Source organism: Mastomys coucha, unplaced genomic scaffold, assembly GCF_008632895.1.
Source record: "Mastomys coucha isolate ucsf_1 unplaced genomic scaffold, UCSF_Mcou_1 pScaffold21, whole genome shotgun sequence".
Lineage (NCBI taxonomy): Eukaryota > Metazoa > Chordata > Mammalia > Rodentia > Muridae > Mastomys > Mastomys coucha.
Window position 1 is genome coordinate 115638048 of NW_022196904.1, and position 16855 is coordinate 115654902.

The following is a 16855-nucleotide window of genomic DNA, read 5'->3' on the forward strand; positions in this document are numbered from 1 at the left end:
GAGCTATTGTGTGTTCAAGAAAGAGCACTCTACCTTGTTTCATCTGAGTGAGATTACAGCAGTCCAAACTCAGACCTCAGGCAACTCTATACTTGGTTCCAACCATCTTCTCATTTGCTCCACATTCACCTGGAATTCTGGTCCTGAGACCCACCGACCTACCATGCTTAGGGAGAACTTTCTCGACAGCTCACCAATCACCCCGTTCTGGAAGCCAGCCTATTATTCCATGCCTGAATTTGAGCCCTCAGTCACTTAGAACAAATCCTCTGCATGTTTTAAATCTTGGGTTGTTGAGGTTTTTTTTTTTCTTCATTTTGCAAATGGTATTATAGTAACATTCTCTTCAAAAAATAGTTCTATATAATAGGACCTCATTGTGCTCAAGAATGTGTAGGGGACTGGCCAGTTTGTCTCTGGGGCGGCATTTCAAGGAAACAAAGCAATTTCCCCAGAAGAGACCATAGAAACAGGCATCTCAAAGCATCCACAAACATTAGAATAAGGCAACAATAAGAGAGAACTGTTCACAGCCCCCTATGCTATGTAATAAGGAAACTCCCATTCCAGATAGTCTCCTAAGAGAGACACACCATGGACACAGCCAGACACAACACACCCAAACACAACAAAGACACACAACGCACACACAAAAGCTGTCACTACTGTATGGTTTATTGTTGCTGCCACCCAAGGGCATCCAATTTCTCCCACAGTTCTTTTTGGGGGTGCCTTCCTAGCTCAGCCCATCCACTCTCTGCTTCTTGCTCCTATCTTGCCCTTTTGCTGGGTCTGGAAGGGCTTTATCTTGGTGTTCCCTCTCCAGAACCTCACTGAGGTGGGAAAGAATCAAGCAGGCCTAAGTCCTGCTTACAACTCCTAATTTCTCCAAGGTCCTGTATCCATTGCAGGGTGTGGTGTCCTGTATCCATTGCTGGGTGTGGTGTCTGTGGTCTGGCCTCATCTGTGGAGAGGGAAAGCAGGCAATGAAAGGGACAGAGATCAGAGTTTGAATTCCAGATTTCCTACTCATATTTTCTATAACCTTAAAGAAGTACTTGACTCTATCTGTCAGTTTCCCTTTCCATAAACCAAATTTCCTCTTCATTGGAAAGGCTCTATAAGAAATTCCCTCCCCACACTGGTTGCCAAGGAGCTCAGTCAAATATGGGTCCCATATTATTCTAGATGTAGAATAAAAATAGTGTCATAAGACAACACTATTTTTTTTTTCATTTATCGATATGCCAATGTGTTTGCATGCATATGTGCACATGTGTATTCTCATGTGCTACTTTGAGCATGTGGAAGTCAGTGGACATTGGGGGCACAGAGGTCCTTGTACTGGAAGAGAAGCACTAAGAACCAAAAGTGTTCATCATGCCGGGTGTCTCCTCATGGCAGGAGATGAAGTCAAATACCTGTATTACATCCAGAAATCTGAGAGTGGATTTTGTTAACAACCCGGTAAGCTTTTTGCTCTGTGTGGAGTCAAACCTTCCCCAGCTTTTGCTATAGAGGCAGACCTCACTCAAGTTCTCCGGAACTATTATCCCAGACTCTTCCCTCCCTAGACCAGTACCCACTCTGAGGAGAGACGTCACATCTGCCTGTGGACCTCCATGCTATTGGTCAGAGACCACACTAGATTCTAGGCCTTTAGCTCTAGAACCCACCCTCACAGTCACATGTTTCTGTGTAGTCACACCTTAAACTTTATTGTGCTCTTGGAATTGGACTGATGGTTGCCTAGAAACCTCTTCCCAAAATTGTACTGTATTTTAAATATGCTGGCAGTGAACCACCTGGCATCTGATCCCTGAAGTCTGATCCAAGCTGATGGAAATCCATCTGAATGTGGTTTTCATTCTTATCACTTCCCTGCCTGGATATTTGCAGGATCCCCCTCAAGAACACAGCTTGCCGGGCAGTGGTGGCACATGCCTTTAATCCCAGCACTTGGGAGGCAGAGGCACGCAGATTTCTGAGTTTGAGGCCAGCCTGGTCTACAGAGTGAGTTTCAGGACAGCCAGGGCTACACAGAGAAATCCTGTCTCAAAAAAATCAAAAAAAAAAAAAAAAAAAAAAGAACACAGCTTGCAGTTGGTTCTCTCCCCTTTCATCATGTGGTTTCATCAGGTGGGTCCCAGAGATCAAGCACAGGTTGTCCTACTGCAAGTGCCTCTACCTGCTGAGCCATCTCACCAGGACTACCTTTTGATACTCCACTTCCCACTCTGCACACTTAGGCTTGTCTCCTCTACTGGCTTTCTGGCTCTTGGCTCCTCACCTCCAGCTCGGGTCTCAGCGCCAGGCCTTTTTCCTTTCCGAGTTCTGGAACTTGGTCAGCAGCTTCCTCTCATGCCCACCAGGGCTAGGGCGGTTGGTATTGGCCGCAGCTTCTCTCTTGGTCCGACCTTTCCGACCTCCCCCGACTGGTGTGGCAGGAGGTGGAGGAAACACAGGCAGGCAGAAGTGTGTGAGGTTAGGATAGGAACAAAAACAGGCCGGGAGCTTAGGCGTGGGTAGGGCAGAAGGGCCGGAGTACGGTGTTCACCCCATGTGTCTGAAGCACTCTACCCTTGCTGTTTATTCGTGTATAGAACGAGGGATGCTCACGTGTGAGTTCTTGGGGTTGAGGAAGACAGAACTCAGTCGATGAGACTAGAAGGGGTTACTTGGGAATAGATTAGCTAGGAAAGGTAAGCTGGGGTAAGAGGTGAGAGGTGGAAGGGCCGACCAAGGAGCTGCCACGCAGACCTTACCGACACAAGGATGGGCCAGGCTGTACTGGTCGTACTCATCCAGGATTCCGTCTTCATCCTCAAGGTTCAGAGGTTGCTGGGAAGGGTTGGCTGCTGGTGGCAAGGTGGCCATCACGCCTGGACTGCTTTCTCCAAAGTCTTGCGAGCGTCTCCTTTTCTGAATGTCTGCCTTCTCCCAGTTCCCTCACTCCTACTTATAATGCTTTCTCCTCCTTAGATCACAGGGCTGGCTCCCGCCCTCCAAGCCCTGTCTGATGCAATCTGGCCTTACCCCAGAACTGGGCCCATAGACACCAGTCCTGAGCAGAGAGGAGCACCCTCCCCTTCCTCCTCCCTCATAGGAATCACCCAAGCCCAGCTGTGTTTTTCCACGTGGAAAGCTCCCGCCTCTGGGGGTGGAGGGAGCGGACAGGATCTGTACAAACAGTCGTTGGGATGTTGGCCAGGGAGAGCAGAGGGCCTCAGATGGGCCAGTCCTTCCTATCATTTCAGTATCTGCCACAAACCCCTCCTGGGCTTGGGTCACAGCTACACACACACACACACACACACACACACACACACACACACACACACACACACACACACACACACACTGTAGCCTGGTTCAAACTCAGGAGTTAGTGGCAGCCTACACACTGAAAGGGGAGGGAGGAGGGACACAGACCCACTTCTTGCCCTGTCAGCAGTTCCTGTCACACCCAAGGCTTCTATTTTTATGGAAAGTCCCCTTACTTTACTTCAACAGAGTCCCCAGGGACTTCCTCCTCATCCAAGATGGAGGATAGCTAGCTGGAAGAGTCAGCAAATACCCTGGATTCCACACTTTGCTTCCTGACCCACCTCCCTCTCCCCTTCTTTCTGACAGAGTCCTTCTATGGAGCCCAGGTTAGCCCTTGAACTTGCAATTCTCTGGCCACATCATCCTAAATGCTGGGATTATAAGTCAGCTCAGATCCAGTGACTCCTGTGTGACCTTGGACGAGTCACCTTCCCTCTCTGATTGCTTCAGTTTCCCCCTTTAACAGAGATAACTCTACCTGCCTCTGTTGGTGAGAGACTACTGGGTCATGAGGCCTGGAAAAGCAAGCCTTCACAACATCTGGGAACAGTGTAAGGATTGGTCACAACTTTCCATCGTTTCCATCCAGTGCCCTCGCTGTGACCAAAAGAAAAAAAGAGTGCAAAAAAGGAACTTAAAATAAAATATTGTGGGCTGACAAGATGACTCAGTGGGTAAAGTGCCTGCCTCCAAGCCTGACAACCTGAGTTTATTGGTTTCCAGGACCCATACATTATGGGAGAAAAAAAAAATCTCCCCTAAATTGTCCTCTGATCCTTCCATGCCCATCCATGTACACACACAATAAATGTGTGTGACTTCTAAAATTTAAGTGCTATATCGATGTGGAGGGCATAATGAAATAAAGTTATCTGTGCTTTAACACCCCCTACCCCTTGTTTTAGGTAGAGCCTCACTTTTTTTAGCTGTAGCTGGCTAAGAACATGCTCTGTAGACCAGATTTGTGTGTAGTATTGAACTCAGAGATCAACCTGCCTCTGTCTCCTGAGTGCTGGACTTAAAGGTGTGCATTTCCACACCCAGCCAGCATGAATTCAAGTATGAATTAATATTAAACTCTGTGTGTGGATTTGATAGGAATTAGTATGAATCTTAAATTTTCCTACAATTGATTCTGATCAAGGTTTCTCTTCCCCAACTCCTCCCAGACCCTCCCCACCCACCCAACTTTTTACTCTTTAGGAAACAAATAGGTAAGTCATCTTGGTCATCATCGTCATCGTCGTTATCTTCATCATCATTGTCATTGTCGTCATCCAAAATATGAATGAAAAACTTAAAAATGGAGGCCATGCTGCTCCTAGGTATGGTGGAGAAGGTTTATTGTAGATATGAGGGAGAGCACAGACATATCTGCAAGAGTGCAGAGTGAACATGGCCAGCAGACTGAACAGGGCCTGTGGAAGAGACAAAGACAGGGAGGAAGAGAAAAGAGAGAAGAGGGGTGAGAGAGGAACCTTGGACCAAGTGGCCAAGAGGCAAAAAGACTGCCTGGGAACCCAGAGACCAAGAGGTGATAAAAAGCAAAGATACTGGCATAGCCATGTTATATAGGCATCAGAGAATCTGGGGGAAGGGAAGCCCAAACTCGGGCTGGAGACTTTAGGGTAAAGTGCAGGGTATACCAGCCAGGATGGCTGCAGCTGCAACAGGTGCTGGCAATGCTGAGAGAGGCTGGCTGACAGCATCTGCCTTGATATGTTAATAGGCACTTCAGTTAGCCATTTGTCCAGGGGTTGAGTCCTAACAAAACACACACACACAAATCTATAAAAACACAAAATCAGAAACTATAATACGTAAACAAAGGGCCAATAAGACCAAAACATGTCTGAACAAAACAACCCGAGATACAAAGTCTACAAAAGTACTGCTGACTGCTGCCTTGGCAAGCTCCTACTGGCCTTGGGGGCCACCCTCAACTGTGGTTAATACAGCCAGTGAGACTCTATTGGAGGAAACTAAGTTCTTTTTGGTAAGCAGGTGTCAATTTGGTTAGGGGTGGGAGTCCATGTCCACTTTCCCCTCTCAGTGCTGGGACCCCATGTGGCTTGAACCTGGGCAGGCCCTGGGCATGCTGCCAGTCTGTGAGGTCATATGTGTCTCAATCAGTCCTGTGTGTCTGGAAGCCACTGTTTCCTTGGTGGCATCTACACCCCCTGGCTCTTTCCACCTCCTCTTCTGCATAGCTGCTGAGCACGGAGGGAAGGGGAATTTTCTACTCCTGATGAAAGGATAGGAACCCTGTGAGTCATGCTAGCCCAGAGAGGGTGCCCACACCAATTCTATCTGTATTGCTGTCTCCAGGCAGGGAGTTAGACAAAACATTCCACATCTAAAAACAAAACAAAACTGGATTCCAGTAAAACCAAACCCTCTCAACCCTGGCCAGACGTCAATTCCTCTGCCTACATCCACAGGCTGTGAACCTCCTAGTTGCTTCTTCAGTCTCAGCACATGAATTGGATCTGATCCCCCAGGCCTGCTGCAGGCCCATGGTTACTCTGGTTAAGAAGAGGCTGTGTTTCTGTTTGCAGTTTGCTCCCCTGAACCAAGATTCTGTTTTCCAGGTTCCTGTGTCAGGTGCTGCTTTAAAGCCCTGGCACAGGGGCTGGAGAGAGGGCCTGTGGGTGAGAGTACTTGCTGCACAAGAAGAAGGCCCACATTAAAATCCCAGTACTCGGGCTGGCGAGATGGCTCAGCTGGTAAGAACACTGACTGCTCTTCCGAAGGTCCTGAGTTCGGATCCCAGCAACCACATGGTGGCTCACAACCACCCATAATGAGATTGGACGCCCTCTTCTGGTGCGTCTGAAGACAGCTGCAGAAAATTACGCCGGAGTGAGCGGGGGCCGGAGCGAGCAGGACCGGAGGGAGCGGGGCTGCAGAGGTCCTGAGATCAACAGCAGCCACACACATGATGGTTCACAGTCATCTGTACAGCTACAGTGTACTCATACACATAAAAATGAAATAAATAAATCTTAAAAAAAATAGAAAAAAATCTAAAACTTAGTTTAAAAAAAAAAAAAATCCCAGTACTCAGGCAAGAAGCCAGGCATGGCTGTGTACACACCTCTGCCCCCAGCACTGTGGACACCAGTGAAGCAGACAGAAGGACTGCTTATCAGCTGTCACCTAGCTCCAAGTTCAGTGAGAGACCCTATTTCAGGGAATAAAGTAACCTTGGCCACCATGTGTGATGTGTTTATAAAAAGATAAAAAGAAAGGAGATATTTTCTATGGAGATGTGGTGAGGTATGTGAGAAGCAGGTACCTCAGCGGGCCCAAGCTGAGGCATCCCTTCCTCCTGAGGGACCAGCCACACAATAGTATAGTATAGAATAGAGTTTATTCAGGGCATGGGGAGGGGAGTTGAGAGGGTAGTAGAGGCAGAGAGAGAGAAGTAGAGGAGAAGAGGAGTAGAGGCCAGCCATGAGCATGTGGAGAGTGAGGAGAGAAGGGAATGGAGGGGTGGGGGGACAGATCAGGAGCAAGAAGGGAAGAGCAAGAGAGGGAGGAGGGGACAAGCACCCCCCCCCCTTTTTTTTTTGGTTTTTCGAGACAGGGTTTCTCTGTGTAGCCCTGGCTGTCCTGGAACTCTGTAGACCAAGCTGGCCTCGAACTCAGAAATCCACCTCTGCCTCTGCCTCCCAAGTGCCGGGATTAAAGGCGTGTGCCACCACCACCTGCCGAAAGCAGCCCCTTTTATAGTGGGTCAGGCCTACCTGGCTATTGCCAGGTAACTATGGGGTGGAGCTTAGAAAGAATGATAACAATGTGTACACACACACACACACACACACACACACATACACACAGAGGCAAGCACACATGCAGGTGCACACACACACAGATACAGGTACACACACACAGGCACACATACACACACAAATGCCCACAGAAGCAGTACTTATATCACAGTCCCACACAAACATACATATATATATATATGTATATGTATATGTATATGTATATGTATATATGTATATATATATACACACACATATAGTAGATAGATAGATAGATAGATAGATAGATAGATAGAGTAAATCAAAATGTAAACCTAGGATATGGGAGTAAAAACAGCAGGTTGCTTGAATCAGAGCAGTGTTAGGCTAATTGGAGACCTTATGAGCAGACTCCAAAGAGGATAACATTATGGAGCCTGGCCCTGGGGCAACAATGAGAAGTTTCAGTTACTAAGGGGACAAGGCCAATTTAAAGCCTGTCTGGGCTACAAAAATGAGTTTAAGTCTAGCCTGGGAAACCTGGTGAGACTCTGTCCCATGAGAAAAAGTTAAAAGAAGGCTAGGGATGGAACTCAAGTAGAGAGTAGCACGCTTGGGGCTCTGGGGCTAATCCCAAGGCTGGAAATCAACACAAGGGAAGAAGACTTGAAACAAAGCTGCCGGGTGTTGTGGCACTGGCTTGGAATCCCACCACTGGTGGCTGGAACAGCAAGGTTTCAAACAGCGAGGCTCTGAGAAACTTCTTTTTTTCCACTTATGGTGGCTAGCCCACCAAGAGCCAATATTCCATAAATCTCCCCACACCGTAAAATGTTTTTTTTTTAAAAAAAAAAAAAAAACTTTTAATCTCCTCTAGCTAGTGTAACTCTTTTAATACAAAACCTCACTAAGTCCCAGAATGTGATTCTTTCAATTCTGTTGTGTGTGACTATATAAATTAGCCAGTCTTTTCAGATTATGAGGCCAAGACGGAACTATGAGAGGAGACTCAGTCACCACTTGCCTTAGAATAACAATTAAGTGAACTTCCTGCACACTAGCCTGGTTTGGATCATGACTCTATAAAAAAAAAAAAAAAGTGCTGCCAGGCAGTGGTGGTGCTTGCCTTTTAAACCCAGCACTTGGAAGGCAGAGGCAGGTGGATTTCTGAGTTCGAGGCCAGCCTGGTCTACAGAGTGAGTTCTAGGACAGCCAGGGCAACATAGAGAAACCCTGTCTTGAAAAACAAAAAACAAAAAACAAACAAAAAAAAAAAAAAAAAAAAAAAAAAAAAAAAAAAAAAAAAAAAAAAAAAAAAGAAGAGAGAGAGAAAGTGCCTTACTGGATTGTATTCAACTTATATACAGTTCTTTAAATAAAGTTCTTTAATGTGATACTAAGATTAACAAGGCCAGACTTGTTACACAATGAGATCCTGACCTCAAATCAATATTTAAAAGTTAAAATAAGTAAAGAAACAAAAACCAGGGCTAACATATCAAGACAAAGGTACAGAAAATGATATCCTTGGTACCCATGCAGCTTTAGCACCATGACAGGAAATATTTCCTCTCCTTTGACATAGGTTGGCGTCAGCTTATAGGGAAACTGACTGTAAATGAGCTTCCTAGTGGCCTGCATGTCCAGCAAGAAGCAGGACAGTCAGGATGTGGGACAAACAGACCCACAACTGTCCTACCTTTATTTTCCTTCCTAAGGGCACACTGAGAACTCTCTGCTTCATCATGGCATTCACACCATGCTGTCAACTTCCAAGTTTCAGTTTATTCCTGTGTAATTCCAGGACAATGAGAACACCTCTATGTGTATGACAGAGATTAGCCCAGAGCCAACATGTGACATCCTGTTATTTCCTTATTCCTCAAAGAAGGAAAACAGAGGCTCCAGGGGTATCTGTATCAAGGTCACAGGACCCATGATCTACACACAGTCCCCAGCTGGGCAAACAGTGACAAGGGTTTGACTGAGTCACCTGCCGGGCCTCTTCCTCTGCACTCTCTTTCTTCCTGGGCATTTGAGTCTTCTCTGGACTGGGCCTTGTACAGAGTTTGTGGAGAAGTTCATGTACCTTTAGAAAGCTCTGTGACTTAGGGAGTTGGCTGTTCAGTGTAGCAGTACATGTCCCTGTCCAAAGTACCCCATATATGTCAGCCATGGTGACACATGCCTGTAGCCCAAGCACTCAGGAGGCTGAAACAGGAGGATCTCAGGTTCAAGACCAGCCTAGGCTACATAATGAGCCCTTATCATAAACAAATAACAGGGGGCTGGTGAAATGGCTCAGTGGGTAAGAGCACTGACTGCTCTTCCAAAGGTCATGAGTTCAAATTCCAGCAACCACATCGTGGCTCACAACCATCCGTAATGAAATCTGACGTCCTCTTCTGGTGTGTCTGAAGACAGCTACAGTGTACTCATTTATAATAAATAAATCTTTAAAAAAAAAAAAACAAATAACAACCAAACCAGGCCAGACAAAAAGCCCTCCACATACACCAGCAGCTTTAGTCCTGTGCCACCCTTCTCTAGTTTACTATCTGCACAGCATCCACTTAGCATTAACAAAGTATCTTACCAGACATGGTGATGCAGCCTTTGGTCCCAGCACTCCAGAGACAGAGGCAGGTGGATCTCAAACTTCAAGTCCAGCTTGGTCTACAAAGCCAGTTCCAGGACAGCCAGGACAACACAGAGGAAAACAAACAAAATAAAGTATCTATTTCACTTTTTAAAAATTTGTCTCTATTAGAATCAAACTATTGGTTAGGCAATGTTGGAGCATGCCTTTAATCCCAGCACTTGGGAGGCAGAGGCAGGTGGATTTCTGAGTTTGAGGCCAGCCTGGCCTACAGAGTGAGTTCCAGGACAGCCAGGGCTATGCAGAGAAACCCTGTCTCGAAAACCCACATTAAAAAAAAAAAAAAAAAAAAAAAAAAGAATCAAACTATTGATTAGTCAGTGGTTAAAGGAGAAGATTCTGGAATCCAGCTGCCTGGAGCCAAGGTTTTAGTTCCATCCTTTGTTGACTATGTGTCATCAGATAAGTTATTTAATCTCTCTGTGTCTTTGTTTCCCCATTTGTAGACCTCAGTAGGGTCTCTGGGAACTTTAAAGAACACTTTTTTTTTTCTCTGAGACAGGGTTTCTCTGTGTAGCTCTGGCTTTCCTGGAACTCACACTGTAGACCAGGCTGGCCTCGAACTCAGAAATCTGCCTGCCTCTGCCTCCCAAGTGCTGGGATTAAAGGCGTGCACCACCACTGCCCAGCAAAAGGACAATTCTTGGGACCCATGAGATAGCTCATCAAGTCAAAACATGGTGTCAGGCCTGAGGACCTGAGTTCAATTACCAAGACCCACATGGTAGAAGGAGAGAATCAACTTCCCTAGATTGTCCTCTAACCTATACACAAGCCCTGTGAAATACCTGTGTGCCTCCCCCCCTACCCTATGTTCCCAAGGTGCTCTTGAACACGTATACATACACTCACTCTCTCTAACTTCAAAGTGGGCAGAACTCTTAATTTGGTGCTGTGGCGCATGCTTGTAATCTCAGCTATTTGGAAGGCTGAAAAAGGGGATCACAAGTTCGAGGCTTGCCTAGAACACATAGCAAGATCCTACCTCCTCCTCTCCCAATTATTCTTTCTTTTGCTTTGAGGCAAGGTCTCACTTTGTAGCCCTGTATGGCATGGAATTAACTGTGTAGAGCCAGCTGGTGTTAGATCTGAGAAAAAAACATTTCCACAACTGTCTGATTAAGAGAGTTTTATTGGGGCTGGCGAGATGGCTCAGCAGGTAAGAGCACCACTGACTGCTCTTCCGAAGGTCCTGAGTTCAGATCCCAGCAACCACATGGTGGCTCACAACCACCGGTAATGAGATCTGATGCCCTCTTCTGGTGCGTCTGAAGACAGCTACAGTGAATTACACTGGAACGAGAGGGGCCGGCAGAAGTCCTGACTTCAATTCCCAGCAGCCACACACATGATAGCTCACTTTTGTAGTATGCTCATACACATAAAATAAATAAATAATAAGGCTTTTGGAAACCCTTTTATGAAGAATGGGTTAGGATTGATAGACACAGCTGTTGATGCTGGGCAGTGGTGGTGCATGCCTATAATTCCAGTGCTTGGGAAGCAGAGGCAGGCAAGCCTAAAAACTCTTAGGAGGTGGGGTACAAAAGAAGAGGAAAAGAAAAGACAGTGGTAAAGATACTTGGCTGTTAGCACTGGACAGAGAATGGAGGCACTCAGGACTCAAGGCTGCCTGTGGGGTAGAGAAGTGTGACAGGAAACAGCTGTCGGGATAAGTGGCTGCTAGAAAGGAGGTAATAAAAATAAGAGCAAGAACACTTCACGTCAGAGAGCCATCAAGGTACCTGGGAAGACACACAAAGCCGAAGGTGATCATATATCACAGGTTCAGGAGTTTATTAAGGCAAAGGCGTGGGCACACATCATGGGGCTACAGGTTCAGGGTAGGTTGAAAGCATAGTTTGCAGGGAATAGCAATGTATAACAATGTAGCTCCTGATTTGTTTCACACGGGCTTTAAAGTCACAGAGATCCTCTGCCACCTGAGTCAAAGACTCGAAACAAAGAGCCTCAGGTGAGCTCCTGATGAGTACAGCTGCCTGACAAGGAAGTCCACCCAAGTCCACCTCTCTTAATAACCTCAATTGTGCCTGCCAGTGGTTGTGTGTGCCTTTAATCCCAGCACTTGGGAGGCAGAGGCAGGAGGATTTCTGAGATCGAGGCCAGCCTGATCTACAGAGTGAGTTCCAGGACAGCCAGGGCTACACAGAGAAACCCTGTCTTGAAAAAACAAAACAAAAAAGAACCTCAGTTGTATTTAACAAGAGACTGCAGGGAGCACATCTGCAGTCTCCTTGGAAGAGAGATTCCCATTCCTCATCCTTCTCCCCCTTTTATTTTCATATCACCTCATTAAGCCTGAGCTAACACTGAGTACTGGGGCATTTAAGGAATTCACCAAATTCCAGGCTTTGCTTATTGGAGTGTGTCTGAAACAAATTCTTTCTACATATCCCTGACTATCCTGCAACTCACTATATAGATCAGGGTGGCCTCAAACTCACAGATATTTGCCTGTCTCTGTCTCCATAGTGCTGGGATATTGGGATCAAAGGTGTACACTACCACATCCAGCATGCTTTTTAAAAAAGATTTATGTATTATTATAAATAAGTACACTGTAGTTGTCTTCAGAAGCACCAGAAGAGGGCGTCAGATCTCATTATGGGTGGTTGTGAGCCACCATATGGTTGCTAGCATTTGAACTCAGGACTTTCAGAAGATGAGCCATCTTACTAGCCCGCTTTTTAAAAAATTTTTTAAGACTAGGGTTATTATGTATCATAGGCTGATCTAGAACTCATGATTCTGCTACCTCCTCTGTGCTGGGATTACAGGTATGTGCCATTGCACCCAGCAAAGACTCCATCTTAAGAAGGAAAAAAAAAAAGGGAGGCGAGGGGAGCTTATTAGCACTGTGCCTTGAAGATAGTATTGTTATTCAGTAGAATAACAATTTGCTTATCTTCCATGACTTGAACATTGAAGATAGTATTGTTATTCAATAGAATAACAATTTGTTTATCTTCCATGACTTGAACACCCAGCTCAGCAAATGACAACTCAACATATACAAACCTTGACAAGGTGCATCAGGATGGTGTGTCCAGCTTCTAGATGCTCTGCTCTGAAGAGGCAGAGCCACCCCAATCGGGCCTCACAGATGACCACAAAGATCCTAGGATACTCTGTGATGGAATAAGGGTAACTGTCCCTGGCTGGGATCTTTCAGGAATAAAAAAGGAAATGTAAACACTGGAGGAGGGGAGAGAGGGGTGGGCATTAGGTAAAAGAATAAGAACCTGAAAAAGGGATTTGTGGAAAAATCTAAAATTCCATTTAGATCAGTAGGAATTCAAAAGTGACTCCTTGGGAAAAGAAGAGTTAAATTTTCACATCCTGTGGCCTCCAGGTAGTCAACCACAGAGAATTCTGGAGTTTTGTTTTGTTTGGGGGGAGGAGGGGGTTGCTATTTATCATTCATTATACCTTTATAACTTTCCAGGAGGTTGCCAGAACCTAGTACGGCCCAGTAATTACAGCTCCTGCCTGGTCCATAAAACCCTCAAAGGGCTGCACTGGGAATTAATTTCTTTTGGTTCTGAGATTGTACTTTTAGCATAAATGGATGCTGCTGTGAACAAGTGCTTAGGAAATACTGGTGAGATCTGAATTCTACATACCTCGCTGACACTCTGGTACTACATGCAGAGTTTCTCCTACAGCAAGTAAAGAGGTATGGGCTGGGGACGTAGTGTACTTGGCAGAGCGCCTGCCGAGCATACCCAAAGCTCTTGGTTCTATCTCCAGAACTTCATAAACTGGGTGTGGTAGTACATACCTGAAACTCAAGATCAGAAGTTCAAGCTTATCCCAGCTTTTTTTGCTAAAATTCCTTCCCTGGAGACATAAAAAGTCTACTTCTTCTTCTAAGGTCCCCATCAAAGGAAGTCTTGATTCTGCCAAACCTCATTCTAGGGAAACAATGCATTTATTGGGCTTCTTTCCAGAGCAGAGGTAAGTGTGTGTGTGTGTGTGTGTGTGTGTATGTGTGTGTGTGTGTGTATGTGTGTGTGTGTATGTGTGTGTGTGTGTATGTGTGTGTGTGTGTGTGTGCGCGCGAGCACGTTCTACCTGCCTGGGCATAGGTGCTTCCCCTACAACACCCAACAAGGATGCGCTCCCTTTCTCTGTGCTCCCCTGGCCTGTGTACTCTAGCCTCTTCCCCGGTCATGTGCAGTTAAGGCAGAGTTGCAAACAACGGGTGCTGGGGTTTTATTACCTGGACACACAGGTGAGGGTCTCCTGAGTCTCCTCACTCCTCCATGAGGAGGTGTATGTACATAGTCAAGAATCCCAGGTAGGATATATATATATATTTTTTTTTTGCAAGGGGGTACAGTTGAACTCAAGACTGCAGTTGCTTGGCTGGGACCATGTGACCTCCCCCAGCCTCAATAGGGCTGAACTTGACTTTGTCCTTGCCACAAGAGGCTAGCCCACCTAGGGTGGAGTCTTTCACCTTAGGTAAGGTCTATTGTTCTACCTGTTCAACCAAGTCCAGCTTCCCTAAAGGAGACACTCCCTGATGAGCCTGAGGCTAAAAGATAGTGGGGGATGGGTCTCCCTCCTTTATATTCTCAGACTCTGAAATACACATTGGGCCTTGATCAGAAACTTTGTCTTGGTCTCATCTTCTCTCCTCCTCCCATGCAGTCCCATTTTTCCATTCACGGAACCCAGTTCATGTAGCCGCAGGCGGTTACAGAACCATGACAGTCACTTACAATAATTACATAGCTTGCCGAGGCCAGAGTGGGCTACTCAAACCAATCAACCAACCAACCAACCAACCAACCAACCAACCAACCAGGTAAGACTATTTGCATGAAATTTGTTTAAGAACAACTGCCTATGCATTACACATGTTTCAGCAAAATATAGGTGTCATCCATTTTTCCTGGTGACTAAAAAGTATAGTGGACAAAAAAAGCAACATAATAGAGGAATATAAAATAAAAATGTAGCTCCTGGATATAACCCAAGAGACTAGCAATCACAATCTCCTTTTAATCTTTTCAAAAAAGATTTATCTACTGTATTTTATGTGTGTGAATATTTTGCTTGAACATATGTCAGTATCATGTGCACCCTGGAATTGTGGGTAATTGTGAACCACCAGGTGGGTGCTGGAATCAAACCTGGGTCCTCTGTGAGCGAGAGTAAGCTCTGAACTGCTGCGCCATCTCTCACAGCCTCATTTAACAGATAAAGAAATCAAATTTCATTTAACAGAAGAATAAAGTAAGAACCAGGGCTGAGCATGGAGTTCAAGGCTAGAGCATGCCCTTAGCCTTGAGAAGACCAGATGTCAATGTCTAGATCTGCAAGACGAGATGATAGAAAAAGAAAATAAGAACCTAAGAGGCATTCTCTATTGCTTAAGTGTTTGGGCACAGTCCATTGCAAGACCCTTGCCTGGTACTGAGGATGTGAAAACAAATCAAATACAAAAAAGAAAGCTCCCCCTACATACCACTCAGTACCTTATACTCAGGAGCTTCTAGACTGGATGATGGAAACCAGTGTTCAGGGAGGAAATCACCACATAGCATAGTAAGTAATAGGCTGCTGGATATACCTGTTCCAGAGACAGCCACATGAAACAGACGGTGGAAATCAGCTGGACCAGGACATCCAGGAAGTGTCTCAGGAAATTAAGAAGAGTTTAGTTAATCAAGGAGCCTAGCCAGCCAGTGGTGGCGCATGCCTTTAATCCCAGAACTTAGGATGCAGAGGCAGGCAGATTTCTGAGTTCAAGGCCAGCCTGGTCTACAGAGTGAGTTCCAGGATAGCCAGGGCTACACAGAGAAACCCTGTCTTGAAAAACAAAAACAAAAACAATAATAATAATAATAATAACAATAATCAAAGGAGCCTAGTATAGGGAATTCTAGTCCTGGGTTCAAAGGCAGTAACTCAGTCTGTCAAGCTGTCAAGTTCACTATAGTGGCACACATCTGTAATTCCAACTCTCAGGAAGGTGAAGCAAGAAGATCATGAGTTCAAGGCCAACCTGGGCAACTTAACAAAACCCTGTCTCAGAAACATAAAAGTAGGTTGAGCATGGTGACACACGCATTTAACCCCTTCACTCAAAAGGTAGAATCATATGGATCTCTAGGAGTTTGAGACCAGCCAAGTCTACTAAATAAATAAATAAATACCCAGGCCAGCAAGCTGGCTCAGCAAGTAAGTGCTGGGCCACCAAGTCTAAGATCCTGACTTCTGTCCTCAGGATCCATATCAGGTGGAGGACAAGGACCAGTTTCTGCAAGTTGTCCTCTGTCCTCCACATGTGTGTGCTGTGACCTGAAGACCCCCCCCACACACACACATTGCACATACACTCACATAATAAACCAATAACCAACAACAAAAGTACTCTCTCTCTCTCCACTCACTGATAAGGATCAGCACGTGTAAGCTCTTACTCAGGAGTAGATACTAAGATTTGCAAACCCTCTACTATAAATGTTATGATTTTTAGAGAAGTAGTTCCTTCATAGGACAGACTTTGACTTGAGCTAAAAACGTTTCTATTCCTCGTCTGTTCCCTCTAGTAGAAACACTGTGGCTAGGTGGGAACACTGTCAGCTGCCCTGCTACAGTCAATAAAGAGGTTGCTGTTTACAAGGAACTTAACTTTGTTTGATTTTAAAACAGGATATCTCTATGTTGTCCAGGTTGGCCTTGAATCTCTAGGCTCAGGTGATCCACTTGGCTCAGCCTCCAAAGTAACTGGTATTGCAGGCCTGTGTCACCACACACCTGGCAAGAATTTAATAAGTCTGATCTAATCTGGAGCTGCTCTCAATGCTCAACAGTGTCACTGTGAGTGAGATATGTATGCTCTCTGCCAGAGCAAACTGCTCCCATAGACCTATATATATAATAAATTTGTATATATCTGCATAGTAATTTAAAAAATGGGACCGCAGGACTAGAGCAATGGCTAAGAAGTTAAGATCTTCCAAGAGAGAATTTAGGTCTTAGCACTTACCTCAGGCAGCTAACCACTACCTGAAATCCCAGTTCCAGGGCATCTTGCGCCCTCTTCTGGCCACCCAGGGTATCTGTAAACACACTTCTTCTG

General features: G+C 45.6%; 1 protein-coding gene across 1 annotated transcript; it reads right to left on the reverse strand.

Annotated features, from left to right (window-relative positions):
• Positions 1-657: 657 nt before the first annotated feature.
• On the reverse strand, positions 658-3094 carry Nupr1 (nuclear protein 1, transcriptional regulator). The gene is made up of 3 exons (XM_031384618.1): positions 2766-3094; positions 2291-2435; positions 658-964 (listed from the first exon to the last, which is right to left on the reverse strand). Exons 1-2 carry the CDS (start codon positions 2875-2877, stop codon positions 2305-2307), a joined length of 243 nt encoding a protein of 80 aa, XP_031240478.1. The 5' UTR covers positions 2878-3094; the 3' UTR covers positions 658-964; positions 2291-2304.
• Between the last annotated feature and the right edge of the window lie 13761 nt (positions 3095-16855).